Raw genomic sequence first — 24716 nt, 5'->3', positions numbered from 1 at the left:
GCTTTTTCTCCTAAGCCACCATGGTCTAGCTACACATTTTACTACTGTTATTCCATCTTCTGTCATCTTACTAAACAAAAGACTTCAGAAATCATGATGATTGAAATACCTTTACCGATGCATTAATTCAGGTATTGTTCCCGCATTAAGTCATGAATGAGAAACTGTTATTCATGGTACATTATGTTGTACAGTATGTGTCTATATTACTATTTGTCTACTGAATGTTTACTCCTACATGTCTATTTGTTGAATGTATAGAGAGTTAACACCTACCAAAGTCAAATTCCTTGTGTATGTAAGTATACTTGGCCAATAAAACTGATTCTGATTCTGATTCTGATTACTGATAGTTCATAAAGTACTACATGAATGAATTCATGCTTTGTGCATGAATTCATGATAATTCATGTACCATTATTATAAATTATAATTTATAAGAATTAATATTATGTTACCGACACATGTCCACGCGAGTGGACAATAAAGATGTCTATACTATTCTATATTTACCATATAAATATGAAATTCCTTCAATGGACAATTTAAACAAAGGGATTCAATAAGAAGGTAGACTTCATTACATGTATTAGCCCAGAGGCATCATCTGACTCCCATTGTCAGGAGCTCCCATTGGAGCCACACAGGTTTCATCAGTTTCTCTTTCAAAACTGGTGCAGTCCAAACCTTTGACCATTTTGCCTTCGAGCTTCTCTCCTTCAGCAGATGAATTGGCCTGATGAGAACAACAACACATGAGTTTGTGGAGGTGGACGAGCTCGTGCCGGGAGTTAGCCTGGAAGATGAAGTATATGAAAGGGTTGTATGCGGTGGCGCTCTTAGCGAAGAGGCATGGTAACATGGTGATGATTGGAGCCATGTGGTCCTGCTCCTGAGAGTGAAACATGCTCCAGAAGCTCACAGCCACATAGGGGGTCCAGGCAATAAGGAAACCTGAACTGATCATCACAGCCATCTGGAATAAGAAGAGCAGATAAAAGAACATGGAAAGGCAGGGAGAAATAAAAAAAAAACAAAAAAAAACAGAGGGGTGCGTGGAATATGTGTGATCAGCAAAGGAGGCGAGAGGGCTCGGCAAGAGAGGAGGGGAAAAACATTTTTCACAAAAATGAGCCAACTGCTGATTTGAAATCTGAATTTAAAATTATAGTTTGACATTAGGTAGAGCGCATAGCAGAAGAATAGCGGAAAGGATGATACAAGCATGACATTTGGTGTTTGTTCTAGAGGTCTGCGAGCCCGATTTCAGTTGGAAATTGAAATTATCAAACGTTTTAGCTCATGGGGATTACTCTAAAAAATGTTTACCTCATTATTTGAATTACATGACAATCCAACATTATAACATTGTAGATATGACAGAAAATACGGAAAAGCATAATATATCCACTTCAATATATCCTTGGCTAAATCATTAAAACAGACCAACGTGTTTCGTCCATGAAGGCAAAATGTTTGCCTTTGAGCTCTATCGTATAGCTCATTGGCCAGTGATCACATGGTCAACAGGTAAAAGTCAAATCATTGGTGTGAACAGGTAAAATCACGTGACAGAACATGTTAGGCAGTATATTAATCATCGCTTATCAAAAACAATATAAAGGACAAAAATAGCAATAAACAAGCAAATAATACATACCAAACATCAGGACAATATAAAATACAAAATGTAGGTTGATTATTTCTGCCGTCTAACAGTGTTTCTGGGGTTTCTGGGGTTCAATTTGTGGTACTAGTAATCACTTCAACTCACACTAGAACATGTTAAATCCAGCTGTAGCTCATAATTAATTGGAAACTATTTGTTAAAGAAAAATGCATTCCCATGATAGAAGAAAGTTAAAGTGAATGTTACAGGTACAAACGTACAAACTCACCCACTCACTCACTCACTCACTCACCCACTCACTCACTCACTCACTCACTCACTCACTCACTCACTCACTCACTCACTCACCCCCGACAGCCATAGCCACAGGGCATTTGCTGCAACACAAACAAATCTGTTGTGTTCAAAGGAGCCCTGATCTTTAAAAGTGATGGCCAGTCACAATCAGCAGAACGGCTTTCCCTTCTGGTCTTTGTCAGTCCCTCTTCAATTTCCTGCAGTCACGTTGCCAGTAGTCTGACCAAAGTTTAACCACAGATCGATTTACAAATAACCTAAAAAGAATTACGACCTTTAGCTTAATTTTTCCAATCTGCTGCATTTTAAATATCAATTGAAAACTATCAAAGTAAATGCACATGTGGACATACAATTTAAAGGCTTAGATAAAGCGAACACGAGGGTCACTCAGATCTCGCAGATCACTCGAGGCAATCAATCCACCGATCACCTGACATCAAGTGGAGTCATAGCGAGGAAGTGATCAGATGAGAGATTTCTACAATTCTCACAAGAGGGACCACTCTTTATCTAGTGTCCTTCATTCTTAATCTATAACGGGGTGTTTTAAGTGGCACAGTGTTGGTAAATAATGAAGGTGAAATCCCTAAAACCACTCGGCACCATTTGGCATTGTTAATGGGTGTGAAAGGCAAAAGTGAATTAAATAATAAGTCTGGTCATATTCTATATTGATCTTATATTAAAATCCTATGAAAGGTTACATAATACCAACACTTTATCCTAATATCAAATTAGCCTATTACATGTGTAGCCAAATCTGGATGTAACTTGTACGCTGTGCCACTGTCCTCTGTTGAAAATGAAAAACTATTAAAAGACTAATAAAAAAATATACAAAATGAGACAAATTGCACTGTTCATTATTCATTATAATTAGGCTACATGCTATTTTAGTCTATCCCACATCTGGATACAGTGCATCATCCTTCTGCCATAATTACTCACTAGAGCACCAAATGAACATAGTGAACATAGTTTATATTGACTTCACTTTTTTTGCTGAGATCAAAACCACTGTGCTAGAGCCAGCCATTGGGAAATTAGCTGAAATTAACATTGAGACTGAAAGCAAGGGAAATAGCTACCCTGGCTCTGTCCAAAGTTTAAAAAAATATATCTAAACTTGAATAATTAGCACTTGTTTGTTAAATTTATACATACACAGAAATGTTTAAATGTCAAGTTGTGGTTTTAAGAGGGGTTAACTGCTGGATTCTTTCTTGACCAAGCCACTGACTTCCTGGTTGGTTGCCTAGCATCTAACAGTGATGACAAGATGCTAGCAGCCAGAAGATATTACATGTTAATTGACATTTTGAGGTAGGATTACGGGTATTATTTTTAATTGGACAGAGCCAGGCTAGCTGTTTCCCCCTAGGCTAAACTAATCGCCTGCTGGCTCTAGCTTCATATTTAGCATAGAGATGTGAGAGTTATGTCAATGTTATTTAAATATTGGCAAAAAATATGTCAATCTAATCCATTACAGGATAACATCATCTTGAGCTTGGGCCTCAGACAGGGCAGGGAAGTCAGAAAGTATTGGGAGATGGATTAACGCATTGCTGGTTTTGGTCTTTTAATTAGAATTTTGTAGCTCCAACAGGGAGTGTAGTGTGAAATCCAGCGGTGTAAGTTAATTGGCTCCTGGGTGCCTTTGCTCAGAAGGTAAATGTAACTGGCAGCTGTGAAACTGACACTTTATGATTAATTTGTCAAAGGAACAGTAATATGTAAGTTCAGCCCTTGACACACATGTAGCAAATGCATACAAATATATTCTCTGTATGAAACTGGAGTGAAATGCTACTATGAAGTGCAGTGGGTGATTGTGGTGCATTTTACAGTGCTAAATTGTATCATTATATGTAATCGCATAGCTGACTACTATCTATCTGTTTCAGTCCAGACAATAAACAGCAGCACAGAAATAGAAGCTGGCCTCCCCATCCATCCACAAACCTCATCATAGTTGAGTCAAGGGGTTATTTAAATCGCCAGTTTCAATGGTGTCTGGCTGAGCTGGATGAGCAATAAGGAAAAGACAAAGTAAGGCTGGCCACATCCTTTGAGCCCCCTTTGCCAGGGGCATCCACATGCAAAGCTTTACTTTATTCTTCATTTGTCTTGCTTGTGTTTCAAATGTGGCTATAAGTGAGAGGAGAAGGGGAATCAGGAGGTGAGGTGATTATTAACTGTGCACTCAATAAATTTACTATGTCAACGTTGTCAGAATGATCCTGCTCACTCGGAAATCACTTTTTATGTCACTGTTATTCCAATAGACTTATGCCTGTCAAATTTAGCCTGAACATTGATATAGTTACTGACATATGATAGTGTGCCATGATGTCTATAAATATTCAGCTTTGTAAAAATATTCAAAAGAACATAAAACAGACTGAAGATCTACTGTATATGCCTCTACTGGAAAGCACAAACAGGGCTGCTGCTGAGACATTTCTCCCAGATATGAAGTTTTTCATGGGGATTTTTGAGTGAAATAGAATATAAATTTACATACCTGAAGGGATGGATCATAGTTCTAATTTATAATGTGGTTGGCAACAATATAACAATGATCGTAAAGGCAAATATTCAGATTTTTTTAGGCCCTGATTTTTTAGTTTAGTTTAGTTGATATGATTGCGTATTACAATTAGAATGTTAATACTTGTTTTTACGTCATGTTATTTAATTTAGGCTGGTACAAATATTAAGAAAAAAGCAAAGTGAAAGTATTTCTTTTTATGTTTTCATTTATATTTATGCTTTGGTTTTAGCATTATTTTTGTGCTGTGCATTTATTTGACTTAATTACATCACCTACATGCTATATTATTTGTTGCTTAGAGTATGCATATAAGTGTATATAAGAATAAAAGTCTACAGCATACCACACATACAAATCTTGTCTTTAATTACAGTTAAGGACTAAGGCCTTTTAATCTCTGCAGGGACAGAGTCAAGACAGAATTGATGGTCTTATACTTACAAGAGTGATTTTCTTCTCAACATTGCCATTTTGAACATCATTGCTCTGCATGGATTGGTAGGCCCTGTGCAGCTTCCAGGCAATACCAAAATAGCTGAAGAGGATGACCAGACAGGGCAGGAATGTGCAGAGTACAGACAGAGCCATGATGAAGGTGGAGTGGTTCAGGGACTCCCCATAGCCGGTCCAGTCTATCGAGCAGGCGAGTCCAAACGGTTCCGGCCCATAGCTGCCCCAGCCCATCAGAGGTAACAAGGCCCACAGGGTGGCATACAGCCAGATCGCACTGATCACAATGCTGATGCTTCTCCTCTGGAACTTGACACCTGTGCACAAGCAGATTTTAAATTCAGTTTGGTATGTTGATTACGTAACACTATTGGGTTAGTATAGATACTGTACTACAGTCCTTGCCATCTATTCGTCTACAGCATGGCTTTTACACCATAAAGCATAAGCATCAATTAGGCAGTAACTTCACCCCCTTCAGTGGCACAGCATGTAATGAGGAGCCTGAAGTGTCAGCGGTGTGTAACCATCATAGTCCAGTCAGAGACACATCAAGAAATTCACTGTTAGATTTGACGGGAAAAGTTTTGCTTTTTGAGTGACAATACGATTGTACGATATCCTTACATCGCGAATGTGGTGTTGTTAAGGTTGTAGAAAGATTGTATTTATTCCAAATAAATGATAGTTAAGGTATAGTTAGGGTTAGGTGACTAGTGTTCTTGGTCATGGTTAGGGAATGATTATGGCTAAGTGTGTTGGCATTAGCATTTTACATGATTTACACTTATAACTAAGACTTCATCTCCAGCAGTCCAGCTGCCATTCCCATGCACCCAAAATGCAAACTGGCACTTTTGACAGTTCTTCTGCCTTTTTCCATGTTGTGTCAATTATCATGACACGCTCTTATGTAAGTGTGATTTTGTATTTCATGAATCATTTCATGATATTGTTTTTAGATCTCTAACGCCTGAAAGCTCAAAAGGGAACCTATCTGCAGCAACAGCGACATTTGGATCTCAAACCCCCTGTGGAGTTGCTTTGATATCAGTATTGTGATACACTATGGCTATATTCCATGCTTATTTGGAGTGATCAAACCTGCCAATCACTGTCACCGTATGCAACAATTTGTCAGTAGAGCACCTTGTCACCTATTTGGGTCTGCAGATTTTTTACCCGCTTAATTACTTGGATGATATTGTCAGGTTTACATGGACTTTTCAGTTGGTTTTCATGGACTTTCAAGGTTTTCATGGACTTTCTGTTTGTGTTTCCCATTCACTGTCCCCAGCACTCACTCCTCTCAGCAGTTCACTACTGATTACACGCACCTGCACTGCATTACGCCTCATCATCAGTTCACCACCTGCATCTCATCAGTGACCACCTTCTTAAGCAGCACAGGCACACTCACTCTTTGTTGAGTCTTGCGTTTTGTTCACGACACTCTGACTTGCTCTTGTATGTCTAGTTTAGTCCCGGTACTTACTTACCTGTTGTTTGCATCCTGTTGTCTGCTGCTGCTCTGAGCATTACCTCGTCTCCTGCCGGTATTCTGCCTGTTCACACTACTCTCTGTTGGATCATTGTGAATAAAGCTCACTGCACTAACTCCAGTCTGACTCCTGCTCCTTCCGTGTGTGACAGATATGACATGCTATCAAATCAATGTTTAGCTTCATTTAACTTCATTTAGCATCTTTAACATGATCTATCATCTGCAAGTTTGAGAATTATGGCTAAAATTGCAGGAATTCCCAGCATTTTATATGTTTTTTGGTTGGCTAATTGCAGGAATAAACCCCCTTAGTTTATTCTGTTATCCTTTCACAATTTTTTTGCTGTGCTTGTGGCAACACCCAGACTAATACAGCAATGTGGACTGCTACATTATTCATGGTTTGTGTGGATGCTGCTTAATTAACCTTATACTGAGGCTCAGAGGTCTCATGGGTTCCTATGCCTGGACATCAGTGTAAATTTCAGTTAAGGCATTAGCTGTATCTATTATTCAGCAAACTATACTGCACGTACTGCTTGCTTGGGATCCTTTTAAAACCAACTACCTGACAAGAATGAAGTTCTCAGTGAGTGGCTTCAATCACCCCAAAAAGCTTGTTCATCGAGCTTAGCAAAGATTTGACTGGGAGTAAGTCAAACCATAGCAGGTCAATATTACTTTTGACTTTGTTTCTTGTGTGTGTTCAGTCTCATCAATAATTCCTTTCAATACACCAGTAAGGTTTATGCTTGATGATAATCTGAAAGGTTTTAAGATGTGGTTAAAAGATTAAAAGGCTTTCTTTACCATTTGATGTCACATCAGAAGGTAAATCTCAGTGGCCTTTAATAGGATTGACTGCTTAAACATTGATTTATTTATGCCAACTGGTATCCATTAAAAACTGCACTGATCGCTTATAAAATCCTTTCTGAGACTACACTACCTCTCTTGGGTGGACTTCCTGTTACCAGGTATCTGATCATCCCCATCACAGCCAGAGTCAAGATACTGGTTATGCTGAAGATCATGCCCATCAGGCCGTAGTAGAGGCAAGATGTGTCGCCTCCAATCCAGGCATGGTTAAAAGCTGAAGAAATGGACAGAGGATACATGCAGAGGACCATGCCGATGTCTGTTATGGCCAAGTTCACTGTCAGCAGCTCGGGAGCTTTGAGCTGGGCGTGACGACGACCTGCGCTGACCAGGACTGCCGCATTCCCAAAGATAGACAGGATAGCTGCAGGACAGAATAGGATGGAGGAGCAAAAAAAGAGGGATTTCAAGACAACATTTTTAATAAATAACCTATCCCTGTAGAGAGACTAGCTTGATCTCACCCATTGATAGTGAACTGATGTGCCTCAGTAATCTGATCAATCCCCTTCAGCAGTGATTTATACATGTAGCATGCAAGCAGCTGAGCGAGTGGATGATCACACGTTTCGTCCAGTAGCAGCCTGTGTCGGCGACAACAGCATCCATGGAGATTCATAGTGGTTCTTAAAGAATACATTGACTTGACATCAAAATCTGACGCTGCTTTATCACCCTTTCACAACAATCATAAGAGCATGCAGTAGAATTCTCCAGTGATCATGATGTGCTTACATTCCATTTACAGACAGGTAACAACCGCTTTTGCTGTCTTTTATATTTGTGTTGTGTTGTGGTGTCCCCTCCCTCCCCACATTATAATGAAGACATTTTTTTGACATCTGTCGCTCTGGGTTCTTTCTCCCTCAGGCTTACTGTTGGTTCCTACGCTATGCTCGATTAAATCCAACCAATCAATCAGGGTTAGGTTAATGCAGTTTCAAAGTGCTTCACAGATGACTGACGATCCAGGAATAACAAGTGCTGGTCGTACACAACAGGAAAGACAAAAACTATTTAACAATGCACATGAGACAATAAAATGATAAGAATTTAATAAAATAGATTTAAAAGCTGCAATAACAGTAATAGCAGTAAAATAGAGTGAATTGAACTAGATTAAAGAACTAGATAAAATACACCTAATATAACATAGGTTAAAAACATTAAAAAGACAAAACAAAACAAAGGCAAACAATATATAGTCACGGAGTAGAGCCCAAGATTGTGTATGGAGACTGGCTGTTTGTGAGATGATAAGACATGACACAACTAACACATTATACAGCTACTAATGCTAAAAAGAAATATATATATATATATATTTTATTTTTATATATAAATAGGCTATGTTATATAGCATCTGTATAATCTTGCTGATCACTTAGATCTGTATCTCTGCACTTGATTAGGCTATTGTATACATTCTGATATTATAACAACACAATTAAAGGAACAGTTTATAAGTAGACATTTAGAAAAGTATGTTAATTTGCTTTTGTGCTGAGTGGTAGATGGGAAGATCGATACCACTCTCGATATATACTGAAGAGTGGTATCAATCTTCTCATTTAACTCTCGGCAAGAACATGAATAAGCCTATTTCCCAAAATGTCTAATTAAGTGAAGACTCCCCTTATAGCTTTGTGTTGAGTAAAAGACAACAGAAAACAATCATATAGAAAACAGATCCCAAATAATACAATCAATACACTTCTGTTAAATAAAACCACCTTATAGGTTTAGCTAATCCTCAAGTTAAAGGTCCCATGGCATTTCACTTTATGAGTTTTTTTAACATTAATATGAGTTCCCTTAGCCTGCCTATGGTCCCCCAGTGGCTAGAAATGGTGAGAGGTGTAAACAGAGCCCTGGGTATCCTGCTCTGCCTTTGAGAAAATGAAAGCTCAGAAGATCTGGAATCTTGCTCCTTAGGGACTGTTGGTTATTTATTTAAGAGGCCACCGGGGGAGTTTTGGGACCTTTAATCACAATAGACCTGACCCTTCCTTTATCAGCAACACATTTTGGATGACCCTCCAACACAATTGGGAGAAAAAGGGTGACCCTCCACAACGATTTATTGTACTGATTTGCGCTTGGCAAAGCTGTACAGATTTCCATTGTTTTTATACAGCCATTAATCGATAGCTTAACGGCTGCATTCTCATCTGACGCATCACACTCTGTTATGGTGTGGTGGCCATTTCAGTAGATTTACTCACTAACATTGTTGTGGAAACACAACAAGCATGGACACTAAATGCACACTTCCTGCGTTACTTCAAATACTAAGTTACTCATCTAGTAAACTAGTATTCACATGAAATAAAACAATAAAACATTGAGACCATTCAGCAAAGCACACTGGGTAATTTAACACTGGTTGCTATGGACTTGTCACTAGACTTCCTCAGTCAGATGTTGTTGAACTAAACAGTACGGCAATCATGCTAATGAATACAATTATTTTTCTCAGCAGACAACAGTTACAACACGATTAAGCTAGCAAAGCAGTTTTGTGTTTATATGTGCGAGTGGGATTTATTCAGTTTGGGAAATCCCACGGTCTCTAAGCTACAGGTCTGGCTGACTAAATAGGGAGGGACCCATCTGCTAGCGATAGGGGCCGAGACTGAGAGAGCTACATGGACCTACATGGATAAATATGCACCAAACAAGCCACTTTAAAATGTTGCTCTTCTCATGAATTCAAAAGTTGGGAGACCCTCCCCCGTAGACCAAAAAAAAATTGGATGACCCTCCAAAGAATAAAAACACATGACCCTCCCCTATTTTCCTCTGGTGGTCCATACCATGAATACCAAACGGTCCTTTATGAGGTCATAAGGAGAAAGGTTACCTCCCCTTTCTCTGCTTTGCCCGCCCAGAGAAGTTGGCCCACCCATGAGAAAGAGAGAGACATCATGGCTTTCAAACGAGCAAAGTGGTAGTTGGTCAAGGTGAAAAACTGATATTTAAGTTATTGGAAATATTTGCCTGATTATACAATATTTCTTTAGTATGTGGACCAGGGCTGATGTTGAGTGCATGTGATTAAAGTGCTTTCTCCACGATATCATGATAAATATAAGGGAACCTCAATGGACAAAAAAACTAAAGGATTTGGTATTCACAGATTCACAGAACAATTTGATTATTAAGTGTTTTAACCATATAGTGATAATGTGTATAAAGGAAAGGGAAGACGATCTGATTAGATTACCGGGTTCCACAAATTTATAGTGAATCTTATCTACAATTTTAAGCAGGCAACCAATAATATGTGACACCCTGTGCAACAAAATGCTTACAGTGCATGTGATTCTAAAAATAAAGTATTTACTACAAAATTGCTGCAATAATAATATAATAATGTCTACTTCATTATAGAGATTGGTTGATGTGTTCTTGGTTCCACCTGCTTTACATAATATCTCTCTTTCACATAAGCTTATGGAAATTTGATTGACACAACATGCAATATTGTGCTGACGTATTCATTTTTAAACAGTCTATTTAATCTGTGACAAAGCATGTCAGGTTTTTGTCCCTAATGGATTTTTCTCTCCCAGAGCGACCTTGACACAAGTGCTCTGCATTCACACTGTATTCAATAACTTTCTGTCGATAAAAGACAAAATGACATCAGTGCATATTTCTACTCATATTTCCTTTCTTTTAGCAGATGACGATTATGTACATAAATAATGCTTTGAGCAGCAGACTTTGAATGCTAAAAAATGAAGAATCTTTATTGGAAATGCTGAATGTGATTCATATCCTTGTAGTTAAATATACTGCATAGACAGTTCAATCAAGAGAGACTTCATTTTGAGTGAACAATTATTTATTGACATACACAACAGAAATGATAATTGAGAAAGGTCTTTTGACGATTAGACCCCATCGTGTTCTATTCAGCCAATAATGGGAAGTGGGAGGAGGGGGAGAGTGAGGTGAATGAGAATGAGTGAGTAACATAAGATAGTCTTCCTGACTGAACTTATGCTAGGCTTGATTTATCTCACTCAATGGTTTTGTCATAGCAGATCTGAACTCACAAGAAACTCGCAGAAATTTGTTGAAAGAAATAGTACACATACAACCTTATACATTAAAAATACCTTTGGCTACCAAATACAATGATAGTCAGACACTGCTGCAGTCCCTAACAGGTCCCCGCTTGTAAAAAGTGTGATTTCCATATCTTTTATTTTTTTTATTTATTACAATGCAGGTTGAGGTGCTATATAAAGACTGTGAAAGTACTAATTTAAAATGCTCAGTCCAAAGAGAAAAGCACACAGCCCGTATTTAGAAACTGTGCCTTTAGACGAGCCATCAGCATTTCTGTACGGTCGTATTGTCACAGCTATATTTCATATACTATATATATATATTATATATATATATTTTAAAATAGCAGGCTGGGAAATTCCGACGTTTTTCATGGCCACATGCAAATGCATCCGGACCGGCTATAAAAACACAGAACAGAGAAAATCGGACTGCACGTGTCTTCATTCTCTGCTCAGGATGCCATTATTCCACTATATTTTTACTTAGCAAATATTTATTAGATATTGCTGCTATATTAATGTTTTGAATATCCAGAACAGCCCCTTCAAAGAGTTAGCCGCAAAAACTGAGAAATATTTTGAAGATATTTTTCTTTCCGGCATTACATTTTTCTTGAACTGTGACATTTTGACTGACATTTTGACTTTACTTTTGAACACATACTAAACATTGCTGACATGTGTGTATTAGATGTTCTGCTTTCAGCTTGTGACATGAAAAGGTCAATCAGCCACATTCATAATTTCCATTTGTGACTCTTCTCTGTTCTCCTACACCCTATGTCATCTCATCCATCCAATCACTACCTCAATTCCTGGCTCAAATTCATGCCTCCTCCCTTTTTATTGATTAAGTTGCTCTTTTTGTCACTTATTGTTTTGCACATCTCACAAGCGGTGACCACCACCTATGACTCAATGCTACCAACATAGGCTTAATCAATTTAGATCAAGAAAAGGTTAAATACATGATAATAAAATCAATGAAAACAAAATGCACCATGATGTAAAGCACCAGTGGATTTACAGATGCTGTGTTGCATTTTAAATCCATACCTCTTATGTTGAAGGCTTTGGACATATGCATCACTGGGGATTCAGGCTAAGGCTCCACTGTGTGACTAATTGGGGACTCAGGCTAAGTCTTCACTGTGTGAGTCACACTATGCAAATAATCACTCCTTTATTTGGCTTCAACCATTATGTCAGGATGATGTGACAAATCATGGGTGATGAATGATCTCCATAGGGAACAAAAAGAGGCTTTTGTGGTTGTGATGTAAGCAATCTCAAGCTCATTAGGAATGGACATCAATCACGAAAAACAGCTGCTGTCTTAATGTGCCGTACGGCTTGGGATCAAGAGTAAAACCCATTTACTCTGATGTAGTGGGGAGGACATAGTTGACATAGCACATACTTAAGGTATCGAACAGTATGATGGAATGGGGGTGGAATAATAATGTCTGTACTAAGCTAGACTGTAGAACTTGTTTAATTGCCCCTTTCTGGTAGCACCTATGCTGAATGTGACTGTCAACAAATTATGTTATAATATTAATCACAACATGCTGACCAGATACACAGCCAGATGGCTAATGGTTGGGTAAACACATATGGAGCTACATCTCAAACAAATCGTGGGAACCTCTGTATACGTGTGTGTGTGTGTGTGTGTGTGTGTGTGTGTGTGTGTGTGTGTGTGTGTGTGTGTGTGTGTGTGTGTGTGTGTGTGTGTGCGTGCATCTGTCTTTAATATATCTCATGAACTGTTCATCCAATCTACTTCACACTTGGTTTCCTGGGTACCCAATGAACTTTCGCTAATCAATTTTGCAGACACTAGATATCAAACAAAAGCCAGAAAGACACTAAATCGCATTTAGTTGCTGTGAGCTGTAAATTCACCACTTCTAAACAGACAGAAGAACATAAGCCTAGGCTAACTTAATCTAGGAGCTTCCTCTGCAGCGCTGTGCAGATAGGTCTTGGCACGAGACTATCTTGGAGCTGCTGACTGCAGCAGCAGTGGCAGCAAAAACTGTCCTGTCCTGTCCTGTTAGTAGTGTGCTGTGACTCCCATGACTGTCCCGGGACATTGGCCATAGAGTCACAGGACAGTGTACAGGACAGTGTCTGACTGTCCCGGGACCTTCATGGAGTCACAGGACAGTGTACAGGACAGTGTCTGACTGTCCCGAGACAATCATGGGAGTCACAGGACAGTGACAGTTTTTGCTGCCACTGCTTCTCGCTGACTGGGCAAAGCAGTCTTCATCAGACTCACTGGGTCCGTTTGTTTAAGTGTACTGTTAATTTATAACACTAATAACATTACCGTCGGTAATCCATAAAATAAAATAATAAAATCCATAATTTAACAATAATCGTAAAGCCCGTGCCTGCTATAGGCTAACACCTCTGCTGAAGTGCTAAATTCGTTAGCAATAATAATGACGAGACGAGACAGTGCTGCCATTATTAAAGGCTGACTATGGCGATATGAACATGTATCATTGACGAAAAAGACATCACTAAAATGTAGTTAAACAAAAACTCTTTATTTTCATTGCCTCCCACCTTTTCTTTCGGCTGACTCTGCAGGCTATCGGTCCAGTTCTGGTGGTTGATTAACGCAGATTTCTGCTGATTGGCTCTTATAACGTGCCAGATGGGTGGCGCATGGCAAATGTCTGATTATGCTACTTTTAAATTATTTTAGGATTTTTATATGTTTTTAATATTTTGTGAGTAAAATCTAATTTTGCAATGTTCTCAGTCAGTAGGTAAATGTAGTAGTAGGCTACAATGATTTTCTAAGTCAGGCCTACGCTATAGGCTAATGGCTGCATATTAAGTGCTTTGGGGTTTGGTAATACATTTTTGGGTACAATGTTTTTTGTAGAAAGCTACAAGAAGTAATACTACAGGCTAAGCAGTTGGCCCTTCCAAACAGGCATAATTTTGAACAGAACTAGTTAGCATTCATTTGGAGTTGTTTTTCTGACAGTGTGAATGTAACTCCAATATTTACACTAGTTTTAGTTCTGTTGTAATCTGCCCCGAATTGTCTGGGTCTTCAGCAAACCCATACCTCCACTATCTTTACTATCCACTTGTTGTTATCTGCTGATGCTGGGAAGCTTTAGTGTAGGCCTACATGTGGGTTTATCAGACTTTTTGCTGGATACTGCTGCCTATAGTATGACAGAGGAAATAATGTATTACCATTGTTAAGTCGCCGTTATGCATACCGTTTTACTGCTAGCAGCGTAGTAAGAGTTGTTACCAAATGTCTCCAGTAGGGAGAGCGCATAAGTTTTGAGCTGCATTGGGCAGCTTCCTTCAATTAGAAACATGAGTAGAGAAAATACTCCGTTTTTCAGGTATAAGTCCCTGTTAATAATATCTTATGTGTTGTTAGTTGATGTGGTGTGGTGTTAGTGAGTTAGCTAGGTATATGAACACTTGCTAAGGACGCCATTAGCATGTTTTTGTTTTGTGAAGTAATATACGGTAATGGAACTACCGGTAGCTAGCTAGCTTTTGCGAATGATAGCAGCACTCCCCATTGAGGAACGGTAATGATAGCTATAGCTAGCTAGCCAGTACGAAGTTACTTTGGAGGTAAAATACATTTAACGGTAGCTAAGTTAGCTAGCTAGCTAGTTACTGTTCGCTAGCTGTTGTGGGTGTGAAATGTGTTAACTTAGCTAGGTTATGTCTAAATTTACTGTACTGTACTGTTAGTGTGTTAGTATGTTAAGTGTATAACGTTAACGTTATCACAGTATAGTGCAATAATTATATATTAGGCTATATTTAAGCCAGGTGAGCTTTGTTTTTGTTTGCTTTCTTACTGGTAACGTTAACGTTACCTGAGAGTAGTCATACACAATATAATTAAAGGTAGATAGTGTTTATTGATCTATATGGGCATGTTTACGGATTTTGATATTTATTTGCCATAGCATTGCAGTAAAGTTACAGTTTTTAATTCAGGTTTTGTCATTGCAGAGAATAGGGAACATTTTAGAAAACTGTACTTAATGTAAGATGTATAGCTAACGTTATAGCTGCCTATACTGTACATCAGTGCTTGAGTTGGAACAAAAAAAGTGCAGTTAGCAAGCAGGTGAATTAAATGATATGCCCCCCCCCCCTTTTTGGTAGACTTGTGCTACATGGGTTCATCAGGAGGTTGTGGTGTGCAATAAGAAGTAGGGCACCCATGCAGGAAAACTGTGACTTGCCACCATCCTGTATTTGGTAAGTGATTTCCAGTCATGCTGACTAAAACCAAAACAATGCATTGAAAGAAGTCCCATAGAGTCATAGAGCTGTGATTTCAGCACTATGAGCACTCTTTCACATTACACAATGTGTTTTTTTTTAGTTCTTAATTCAATGTTAATATCCAAAAATATTGATTTCTGCAGGTTTCAGTATCTTCGGTACAGTTATCTCGACTGCATGGAAATTTTTTATAAATTTAGCTGCAGAAATGAATGTATCAATTGACAGATAGTGGATTAAGGAGAACTGATTGTAGTTGCCAAATAATTCAGCCAAGTTCTAGGTAATACGGAAAATTGTTGTTAATAAAAATAATCATGAAAATATAAAGCGAAAAATAATACATTAATACAGATTCCATAGAGAGGGCACTACAGATGCTTAATGAATAATATCAAATTTGTTATTATTATTATTATTATTATTATTATTATTTCTGCTTGAACTAGAGCTATTGAATTTCCACTGGGCACGGACACTCTACACCAGTGGTTCCCAACCTTTTTACCTTGGCGCCCCCCTACTCATGTCTAAGAAAAGCTGAGGCCCCCCCCCCCGAAACCGAAGCCTCTTTTTTGATACAGAGGAGTTATCAGTACTTTTACATTTCTCCGCCATGTTTTATTTATAAAATAGTGATGCCGTGGTGGCAGGAAAAATGAGGAAGATAGCAGCTAGCAGCTGACCTGATGACAGCAAGGGTCCCAGGTTAAGAGGTCCCGGAGGTTTGGCCCACTAAGTAGCCTGCCTAAATTTTAAGCGAGAACAAAAAGATATAGTTTTTATATAGACTTTTGTATACATTATATATTCTAGTGTATTATCATAATTTGTTTAACATGTGCAAATTATTTTTTTTTTACCTCAAACCAGATAAAGACTTGCTGTGATCTTTGCCCCCCCCCTGAGGGGTGCCCGGACCCCAGGTTGGGAACCACTGCTCTACACAGTGTAAACAGTTTTCCAATGTTAGCCATGCAGCATTTTCACTAGCCAGTATTTTGTGTGAACGTTTTATTTGATTGAAGTTGACTGTGCTGTGATACAATTTACTTGAAGAAGTAAATTTACAACCCTTTAAATGTACATGACCACCCAACTCTAGACTACATAACATGTAGGTTATAACACTACAGTGATGACATATTCAGCTCTGATAAGGTTGTGTGTAAAGCTCCTTTTACATGAAAACATGAACCCATTTAGACACAGTCATACTATGAGTACTCAGTACCAGTGAGTACAGCCCCTTTTCCAGCACTGCTCTTAGCGACTTTTTCTAAAAAGCAACTATCAACAAATTTAGCGACTTCAGACCATCAGGGAAAAAAGCGAGATAAGTTTTATATTGTAAATCATTTCCATGCATGTTGCTCAGAGTAATTAAATTGCCTGGCATTTCTGCCAACAGCACAGGATCTCGCTCCTCTTGCGCGGTGGGCAGCAGGCAGTCAGCTGATACAACAATGGTTGGTGAAGGTCGCGGTGGATATGACGCATGCCTTTGGTGTGGGAGACCTGGGTTCGATTCCTACTGTCCCACAATGTGTCGCTGAGCAAGACACTTAACCCCTAGTTGCTCCATAGGCGTGCAACCTCTGACATACAGTACAGGCCAAAAGTTTGGACACACCTTCTCATTCAGTGCGTTTCCTTTTTATTTTCATGACTATTTACATTGTAGATTCTCACTGAATGCATCAAAACTATGAATGAACACATATGGAATTATGTACTTAACAAAAAAGTGTGAAATAACTGAAAACATGTCTTATATTTTAGATTCTTCAAAGTAGCCACCCTTTGCTTTTTTATTAATAAGGAAAAAAATTCCAATAATTAACCCTGACAAAGCACACCTGTAAAGTGAAAACCATTTCAGGTGACTACCTCATGAAGGTCATTGAGAGAACACCAAGGGTTTGCAGAGTTATCAAAAACAGCAAAGGGTGTTTGGTGACTTATGATGTGGGGGTCTGTGGGTCCTCCCCCAGAATTTTTTTTAGCATTAAACACTTCATTTTCTGCATTTTGGTGAATTTTTATGCACCTATTTCTACCTTTATCTTTATGTAAAGGAAAACATTAGGCTACAATCCAAATATAACAACATAATGGAAAATATTGCAGTAAGGCTGTCAGGAATTCTGTATTGCTTTCATCTATTTATTCTCCTTTAGATTGACTTTTCTAATTATATCTGAGTCAGCACACATGTAGCTTAGGCATCATTTATTCTTCCATTTTTTGCATCTTTTGTTGGGGAAGTAACCTCCGTAAATGTGCATATGACAATTATTCACCTCAGTGATACATTATTCATTTAATTTATTAATAAACCTCTTGATTGTAATATTTCAGATGATTGAGCAAGATTTCTGCTCATGTCCAAAACTTTGTGCACATTCAAAATATAACTCATCCCATCTGTGCTCTCTGAGATTTGAAGGAGTCGTGATATTTTGTGAAAAAAATAAAGTTATAATATAGGCTATTACGAGAATAAAGTCACTATATTTTAGAAAATAATCTATAGGCTACCTGCAACCGTAGTCTGCTGTGTGTATACGTGATTGCTCTGCGATACGGTAGATCTCAGACCTCCTGACAGACACAGAGCCCCGTCTGAAACACAGAGCCCCGTTTGAGAGACGCGTTTAGGGAAGTGGCTGTAGCCTACGCTGCTAAACATCGGAGGTGGAAACCCGAAACTTCTGGCAGAAATACAGGGAGCTCAAACGTGACACATATGCTGCCGCAGCATGTCCACAGCAGAGCGCATCCATAAACCTGAAGCTGCGCGAGCTTTTACAGCGAGAATGGACATTAAGCGGACGTCCGGTTTTATATTTGTCAGTCAACTTTTCAAAATACATTTGGGGTTACACTCAAAACATTCGGGCTGAAACCCCCGGCAAAATGTTTGATGCTGAAGGAGACGGACCTGAGACTCCAGCAGGGTGTGTTGTGGACCTGAGGAGGGGAGCTGCGCTCCGTGCGCTCCGGCCCAATTTAACCTCTGCCCTCAACACCTTTCAGCCACAAATATTAATTTTCCCAGTCTTTCTTGTACCCACACCTTCTTTTTTAATTGATGGCGGGGCCTCAGAGTCAGACTCAGTCTCTTTCTCTCAATTGGAAAGCGCCGCATCTCAAAGTTCCTTCCCAGTGTGTCTGGTATGCACGCGTGGCTGCGTGCGCGCTGTCGACAACAACAAAAAGTTGACAACAACCTAGTAAGCAGTTCAACTGAGGGGTGGGTGTGGCAACAGTAGCGTGCCTGAACTGTCAAGTAATGTTCGTTTGCTGCGCCTTGGGCTCGAGGATATAGAGCGACCAACTTTTTTTGAGCAAGCATTGATTATGATACTACGGTCTCAATTTGCGGACGCATGAATTGGGCTTCAAACGCTGGCGCGCCGACGCTACGCGGACGGGTGGTCACCCTAGCAGTAGTTAGTAGAGAGCTGTGGTGGTGCTGTAAATGTTTTTGCATAGTGCTCGTGTTAGCGCCGTATATACGGCATTTTTTCTACAATGTTTACATATTGTGTCTCGTTGTCTGTCACTCTTTCGCGTTTATTATTTCCGCAGGAAAACCAAAATGTTGCCACACAAATGATTTAAAAGTGGCAGGGGGATCTTCAATAGTAATTTCACGCTCCATCACGCTGACATCACATCGCCTCACGAGACAACTTTTCACCTCGACGAGAAATCTCGTCACGTTTTAATCTCGCGAGATCTCGTAAAACGAGATCTCGTCACACCCTTATTGTATACACAAAATGGGGAGCTCATAAGACTGAAAAAGGAAGTTCAACAAGGCATCATGACTTTGCATAAACACACACGGCACTTTCCTAAAGTTAAATGGCGTGTTATCTGTACGCATTTTGAGCTATCCACGTGTATGTCTACGCTGTATACAACTGATGTAAACGTACACGAGAACGTGCCGTACTACGTAAAAAAAAAAAAAAAAGGTTGGGTTTAGGAAAAGAACATTGGGAAAGGCTTTAGTAATACAAAAAAACAACAAAAACATGAAAACAAAGAAAAGAAAAACTGATGAGGAGTTGATTGGGGCGCTTCATAGTGTGCGACCCAGTAGTCTCCCAGTCGTTTTGTTTGTTTTTATCGTGTCTTAAATTGTTTTAAACCATGTTTTTAACTGTGGCGTGGGTGCGTACGAAAGAAATTACTTGTCAGTGTTTCAGCAATGCAGATTATGGGATTACTCGTGGAGCTTTTTGCAATTTTTTGCGTGTCAACGCTTCTTCTGGGATTTGCCAGTCACGCCGTAGGACATGGTGTATACGGGAAAGTAAGCCGTGAGCTTCTCCTGTCCTTACGGACTTCTACAGTGGGAACTGTATCACCGGGCATACCGACGGAACTTTGTAGGCCGTCTAAGTCGTCAGGCCATTGGAAACAAGGAAAAAGAGGTGGTTTGCGTCGGAGACTTAAGACTCTTCGGCTTGACAACCGCCGCAAATTACCACCACTTCCTTCGGTCCTGTTGTCAAATGTACAGTCTATCAGAAACAAGATAGATGAGCTGGAAACATATGCCAAGTTTAAACGGGAAGTTCAAAACACTTGTCTTTACTGAAACATGGCTCGGTGATGCAAACCCGGACTCGGATCTTATCTTAACTGGGTTTGGAAGCCCAATTCGTATGGATCGGTCATCAGAGATCACCGGCAAGAATCGAGGAGGAGGCGTGTGCTTCTACGTGAACGAAAGGTACTGCAACACTGTCGTGATCAGAGAGAAGATATGTACCCCAGATGTGGAATTGTTGACTATTTCTCTCCGTCCCTTTTATTTGCCGCGTGAGTTTCAACAGCTCTTTTACACAGTAGTGTACATTCATCCACGGGCCAATGCCTCAGTTGCTGCCCAGCTGATTGCTGACGTCACGCATAAACTGGACTCTATCTGCCCAGAGGCACCCAAGTTTATCCTTGGAGATTTTAATCTTTGTAATTTAAAAAATACGTTGAGGACGTATGAACAGTATGTGACTTGTTCTACCACACAGAAGAACACTATAATAGATTTATGCTATGGCTCAGTAAGCGGGGCTTATAAATCTTTGCCTATGCCTTCTTTTGGTGATTCTTACCATGGCAGTGTCTATCTTATGCCTGTATACAAACCATTTTTCAGGCGCCTAGAGCGGGAAGAAAGGACAGTGAAAATCTGGTCAGAGGCCAGCATCTCCTCCCTCCAGGCTTGCTTTGAGTGTACAGACTGGCAATGTTTTTATGACTGTTGTGATGATAATAATGAACTTGCAGACATTGTTTCATCATATATTACATTCTGTGTGGATTTAGTAATTCCTTCTAAAAAAGTGGTTATTTTCCCAAATAATAAACCTTGGGTGACCAAAGAACTTAAACCAGCCATTAACAAAAAGAAAAGAATATTTTATTCAGGTAACCCCCAGGAGAAAAAAGCGGCTTCCAGAGAAGTTAAGGTCGAAATAAGGAAGGCCAAAAGGAATTATAGAAATAAAATTGAAAGTCTGTATTGTAGAGGGGACCTCAGGGCAGCCTGGACAGGTATAAAATCCATGGCATCAATTAATCAATCTTCCTGTAGGATCAAGCAGGTCATTCATGTAAATGGTGTGGAAAATGCAGACTTGGCAAATTGTTTTAATTCTTTCTTTTCTCGTTTTGAAAGGTCTGATTTTGTGAATGATGTCCCTAAAATGCGGGAATCTTTGGTTCCAGAGAATGGTCTAGTGATAATACAAAGTAATGTCACAAATCTTTTCAAGAAAGTAAACATACGTAAAGCTGCTGGCCCTGACTCCATCTGTAGACGCGTTTTGCGTTATTGTGCGGACCAGCTCTCTGAGGTGTTTACAACTCTTTTTCAGATGTGTATCGAGTGTGGTCAGATTCCTGCCATATGGAAAACATCAATTATAATACCCGTCCCTTAATCTAATAATCCAAGAGAAATGAATGAATTCAGACCTGTGGCACTAACATCATTAGTGATGAAAACTTTTGAGAAAATACTGAAAGATGAAATTGTCTCCTTAATCAATGGAAAATTAGATCCACTACAATTTGCCTATCAAGCTGGGAAAGGTGTGGATGACGCTAAGATTTTTATCTTAGATTATATAAGCACCTCAAAAAACCTAAGTCACATGCAAGACTTTTATTTGCTGATTTCTCTTCAGCTTTTAATAAGATGCAGCCTCATATTCTAATAGAGCGACTGGCCTCTTATTTTAATCTACCTGATCAGATTTTATTGCTGCTCTTAAATTTTCTTAACAGACACACTCCAGCAGGTATTTGTGAATGGCCACATGTCCAGTATCCTCTCTTCAAACACAAGGTCTCTGCAGGGTTGTGTCCTTTCTCCCTTGCTTTTTATTATGTACACAGATAGCTGCCCTACTGTCACTTCTTCAGGCGGCCCAATCGGGCCATGGAAGTGCCTTATCACAATTTGTGGACTGGTGTGATGATAACTTCCTGGACCTTTTAATGTGACAAAAACCAAAGAGTTAATTATTGATTTTAGAAAGAATCGTTTTAACCCAGAAGACAGCATTATTCATGGTGAAAATGTTGAAATTGTAGAGACATATAAGTACTTAGGAACCATGTTTGACTCAAACCTCAAGTTTGATAAAAACACAGAGTCAATCATTAAGCGGGGACAACAGAGAATCCACTTGATGCGGAAGCTAAATTCTTTCAATGTGTCGCAGAGGATCTTATGTAATTTTTATTATTCATTTATTGAAAGCCTTTTAACAATTTCTTTTATCTGCTGGTTTTATGGATTGTCTGTGCGGGACAAGAATAGACTAGACTCATCAATAGATCATTGGTGTTCAGTTGACAGACCTGAGCTCCCTTTGGAAAAAACGGGTGCTCCAGAAGGCTAGACAGGTCATGAGTTATCCTGGCCATGTTCTTAGTCAGGAATTCTGCCTAATGCCCTCAGGACGACGCTACCTTGCCCCCCCAAGGAAAACTAACAGATATGCAAATTCTTTTATTCCCTCTGCCATTAAATTCTTAAATATTGTTGACAGCGGCAAATAAATAAGCGCCAGGCATTTAAAACCTTTGTATCATTAGTTATTTAGTATTTACTTAGTATTACTATTATTTATTTATATGCTACTATCTTGAGAGTTGGTTGCTGCTTAGTCAGTATAGTGGCCTGTGTATGTGTATTTCTTGCTTGTTTTTGATGCCCATTTATGCAATATGATGTCATTGACAGTGTTTCTCTGTTTGTCTGTATGCCTGATTAAGTGTTGTCTTGTCTTGTTGATACGACTGGTAGGCTAAAAACAGAATTGCCCTTCGGGGATAAATAAAGTTGTTTTGAATTTGAATTGAATTGGAAAGGCTTTAGTAATACAAAAAAACAACAAAAACACGAAAAGAAAAATACGACGGTGACCAACGTCACACGCTTAGGAAAACGATAATAGGTTGGGTTTAGGAAAGAAACATTGGGGAAGGCTTAAAAAATAAATAAATAAATAAAACGGTTGAAAAATGCCACACCCAGGATGTGATTCCAGCTCTCCTGGATGAAAGTCCTGTGTTTTAACCATCCACCACCCCAACCAACCTCCTTCAGCAGACTTACGTTCTTTCATACTACTCGCTACGACGCTACATGTAATGTAGGTCAATGGCGGCCGAACAGCGTTGATAAACACGCTAAAAAGCGATTATGCGTCTTGATAACACGCCAAAATGGCATACAAATTGGCGCGTCATACATACGCAACTTTATGAGATCAGTCTGGGAAGTTTGACACTGAAATATTTTTTTTTTTGCCTCCAACTTGCCCCCTGCATGCAAACCAACAAATTTAGAGGCTTAATACAAGGTTTCCGCGGGGTCCTAAAAAGTCTCAAAAAGTCTAGAATTTATAATATGAGCACTTTAAAATTGTAGTCCTTAAATTCAATGAAGTTTTGTGTTCTATTGTGTCTTAAATAATTTTAAACGGGTCTTAATTTCCCTACGTCCATGTAACGCTACCTGTTGTAGTTCTTTCTTTCAATAGTCCAAATATAATTTGCTGTATATGTACAGATTATGACTGTGTTGCTTTTATTCAATTTGAATACATTTATTTACTTTGCAAGTACTTTTGTGACTCTGCATTTCGTTGTACTTTAATGCCGTGATATAGGTCTTACATTTCATTCATAAAGGTCCTCAAACGCTCTTAAAAAGTCTTAAATGTGACTTGTTGAAACCTGCAGAAACCCCGTAATAAAGTGCATGTTCCTCATAAGTCATTTGCTTCTGGTTGGACGCAAACTGCATTTCGTTGTCTTTGTACTTGTACTCTGCACAATGACAATAAAGTTGAATCTAATCGAATCTAATTTATGGGTCTTAGCTTCTAGCCTGCAGCCATTTCTGTCATGTCTGGTGAGCCAAAGAAAAATTTCCACCCCGGTGGACAATAAAGATTTATTTTATTCTATTCTATTCTATTTTAAATAAGTGGCACTCTGTCAGAATCCTAAAATAAATCTATGCTAAGCTTAAAATATTGAGCTTAGGAGACATGTCAATAAGTAGGCAATGTACTTACCAATTATCACCAGGTACATCCCTGCACAAAAATCCACAGTAGGTGACATTTTGGACATGTATTTATCATCCATGTTTGTCCAAAAAAAAATTATAATTTGAACAGGTTCTTGAGTCTAGTCCTTGAATTTTTGTTTCCTGTCTCTTCTGTCAACTCTCATATTCTTTGTGTGTGATGCAGCATCTGCCTATAATACTGGCAGTAACCCGCCACATGCACTCGCACACACACACAACACACACACACACAAACAAACACACACACACACACACACACACACACACACACACACACACACACACACACACACACACACACACACACACACACACACACACACAAAAGTGATTCATCAAAAAAGCTTCTTATCTCTTACATTCATTAATGAATCAAATGCCTTAAA

General features: G+C 39.1%; 1 protein-coding gene and 1 long non-coding RNA gene across 3 annotated transcripts in view; one reads left to right on the top strand and one right to left on the bottom strand.

The window, feature by feature from the left end:
• Positions 1–464: 464 nt before the first annotated feature.
• On the bottom strand, positions 465–24462 carry opn8a (opsin 8, group member a). Its single transcript, XM_039780978.1, has 4 exons — positions 24314–24462; positions 7391–7684; positions 4929–5254; positions 465–976 (listed from the first exon to the last, which is right to left on the bottom strand). The coding sequence occupies exons 1-4, from the start codon at positions 24384–24386 to the stop codon at positions 590–592; spliced, it is 1080 nt and encodes a 359-aa protein (XP_039636912.1). The 5' UTR covers positions 24387–24462; the 3' UTR covers positions 465–589.
• The window catches only part of LOC120546199, a 59393-nt gene continuing 49378 nt past the window's right edge, over positions 14702–24716 (top strand). For both annotated transcript variants that reach the window (XR_005636829.1, XR_005636830.1), the window contains exons 1-2: positions 14702–14788; positions 15576–15671. This is a non-coding gene — a long non-coding RNA (uncharacterized LOC120546199). The remainder of the gene's footprint in view (positions 14789–15575; positions 15672–24716) is intronic.

Source organism: Perca fluviatilis, chromosome 18, assembly GCF_010015445.1.
Source record: "Perca fluviatilis chromosome 18, GENO_Pfluv_1.0, whole genome shotgun sequence".
NCBI classification, from domain to species: domain Eukaryota; kingdom Metazoa; phylum Chordata; class Actinopteri; order Perciformes; family Percidae; genus Perca; species Perca fluviatilis.
Note: the sequence above shows the minus strand (reverse complement) of the source record. Positions and strands in the feature narration are given on the sequence as shown.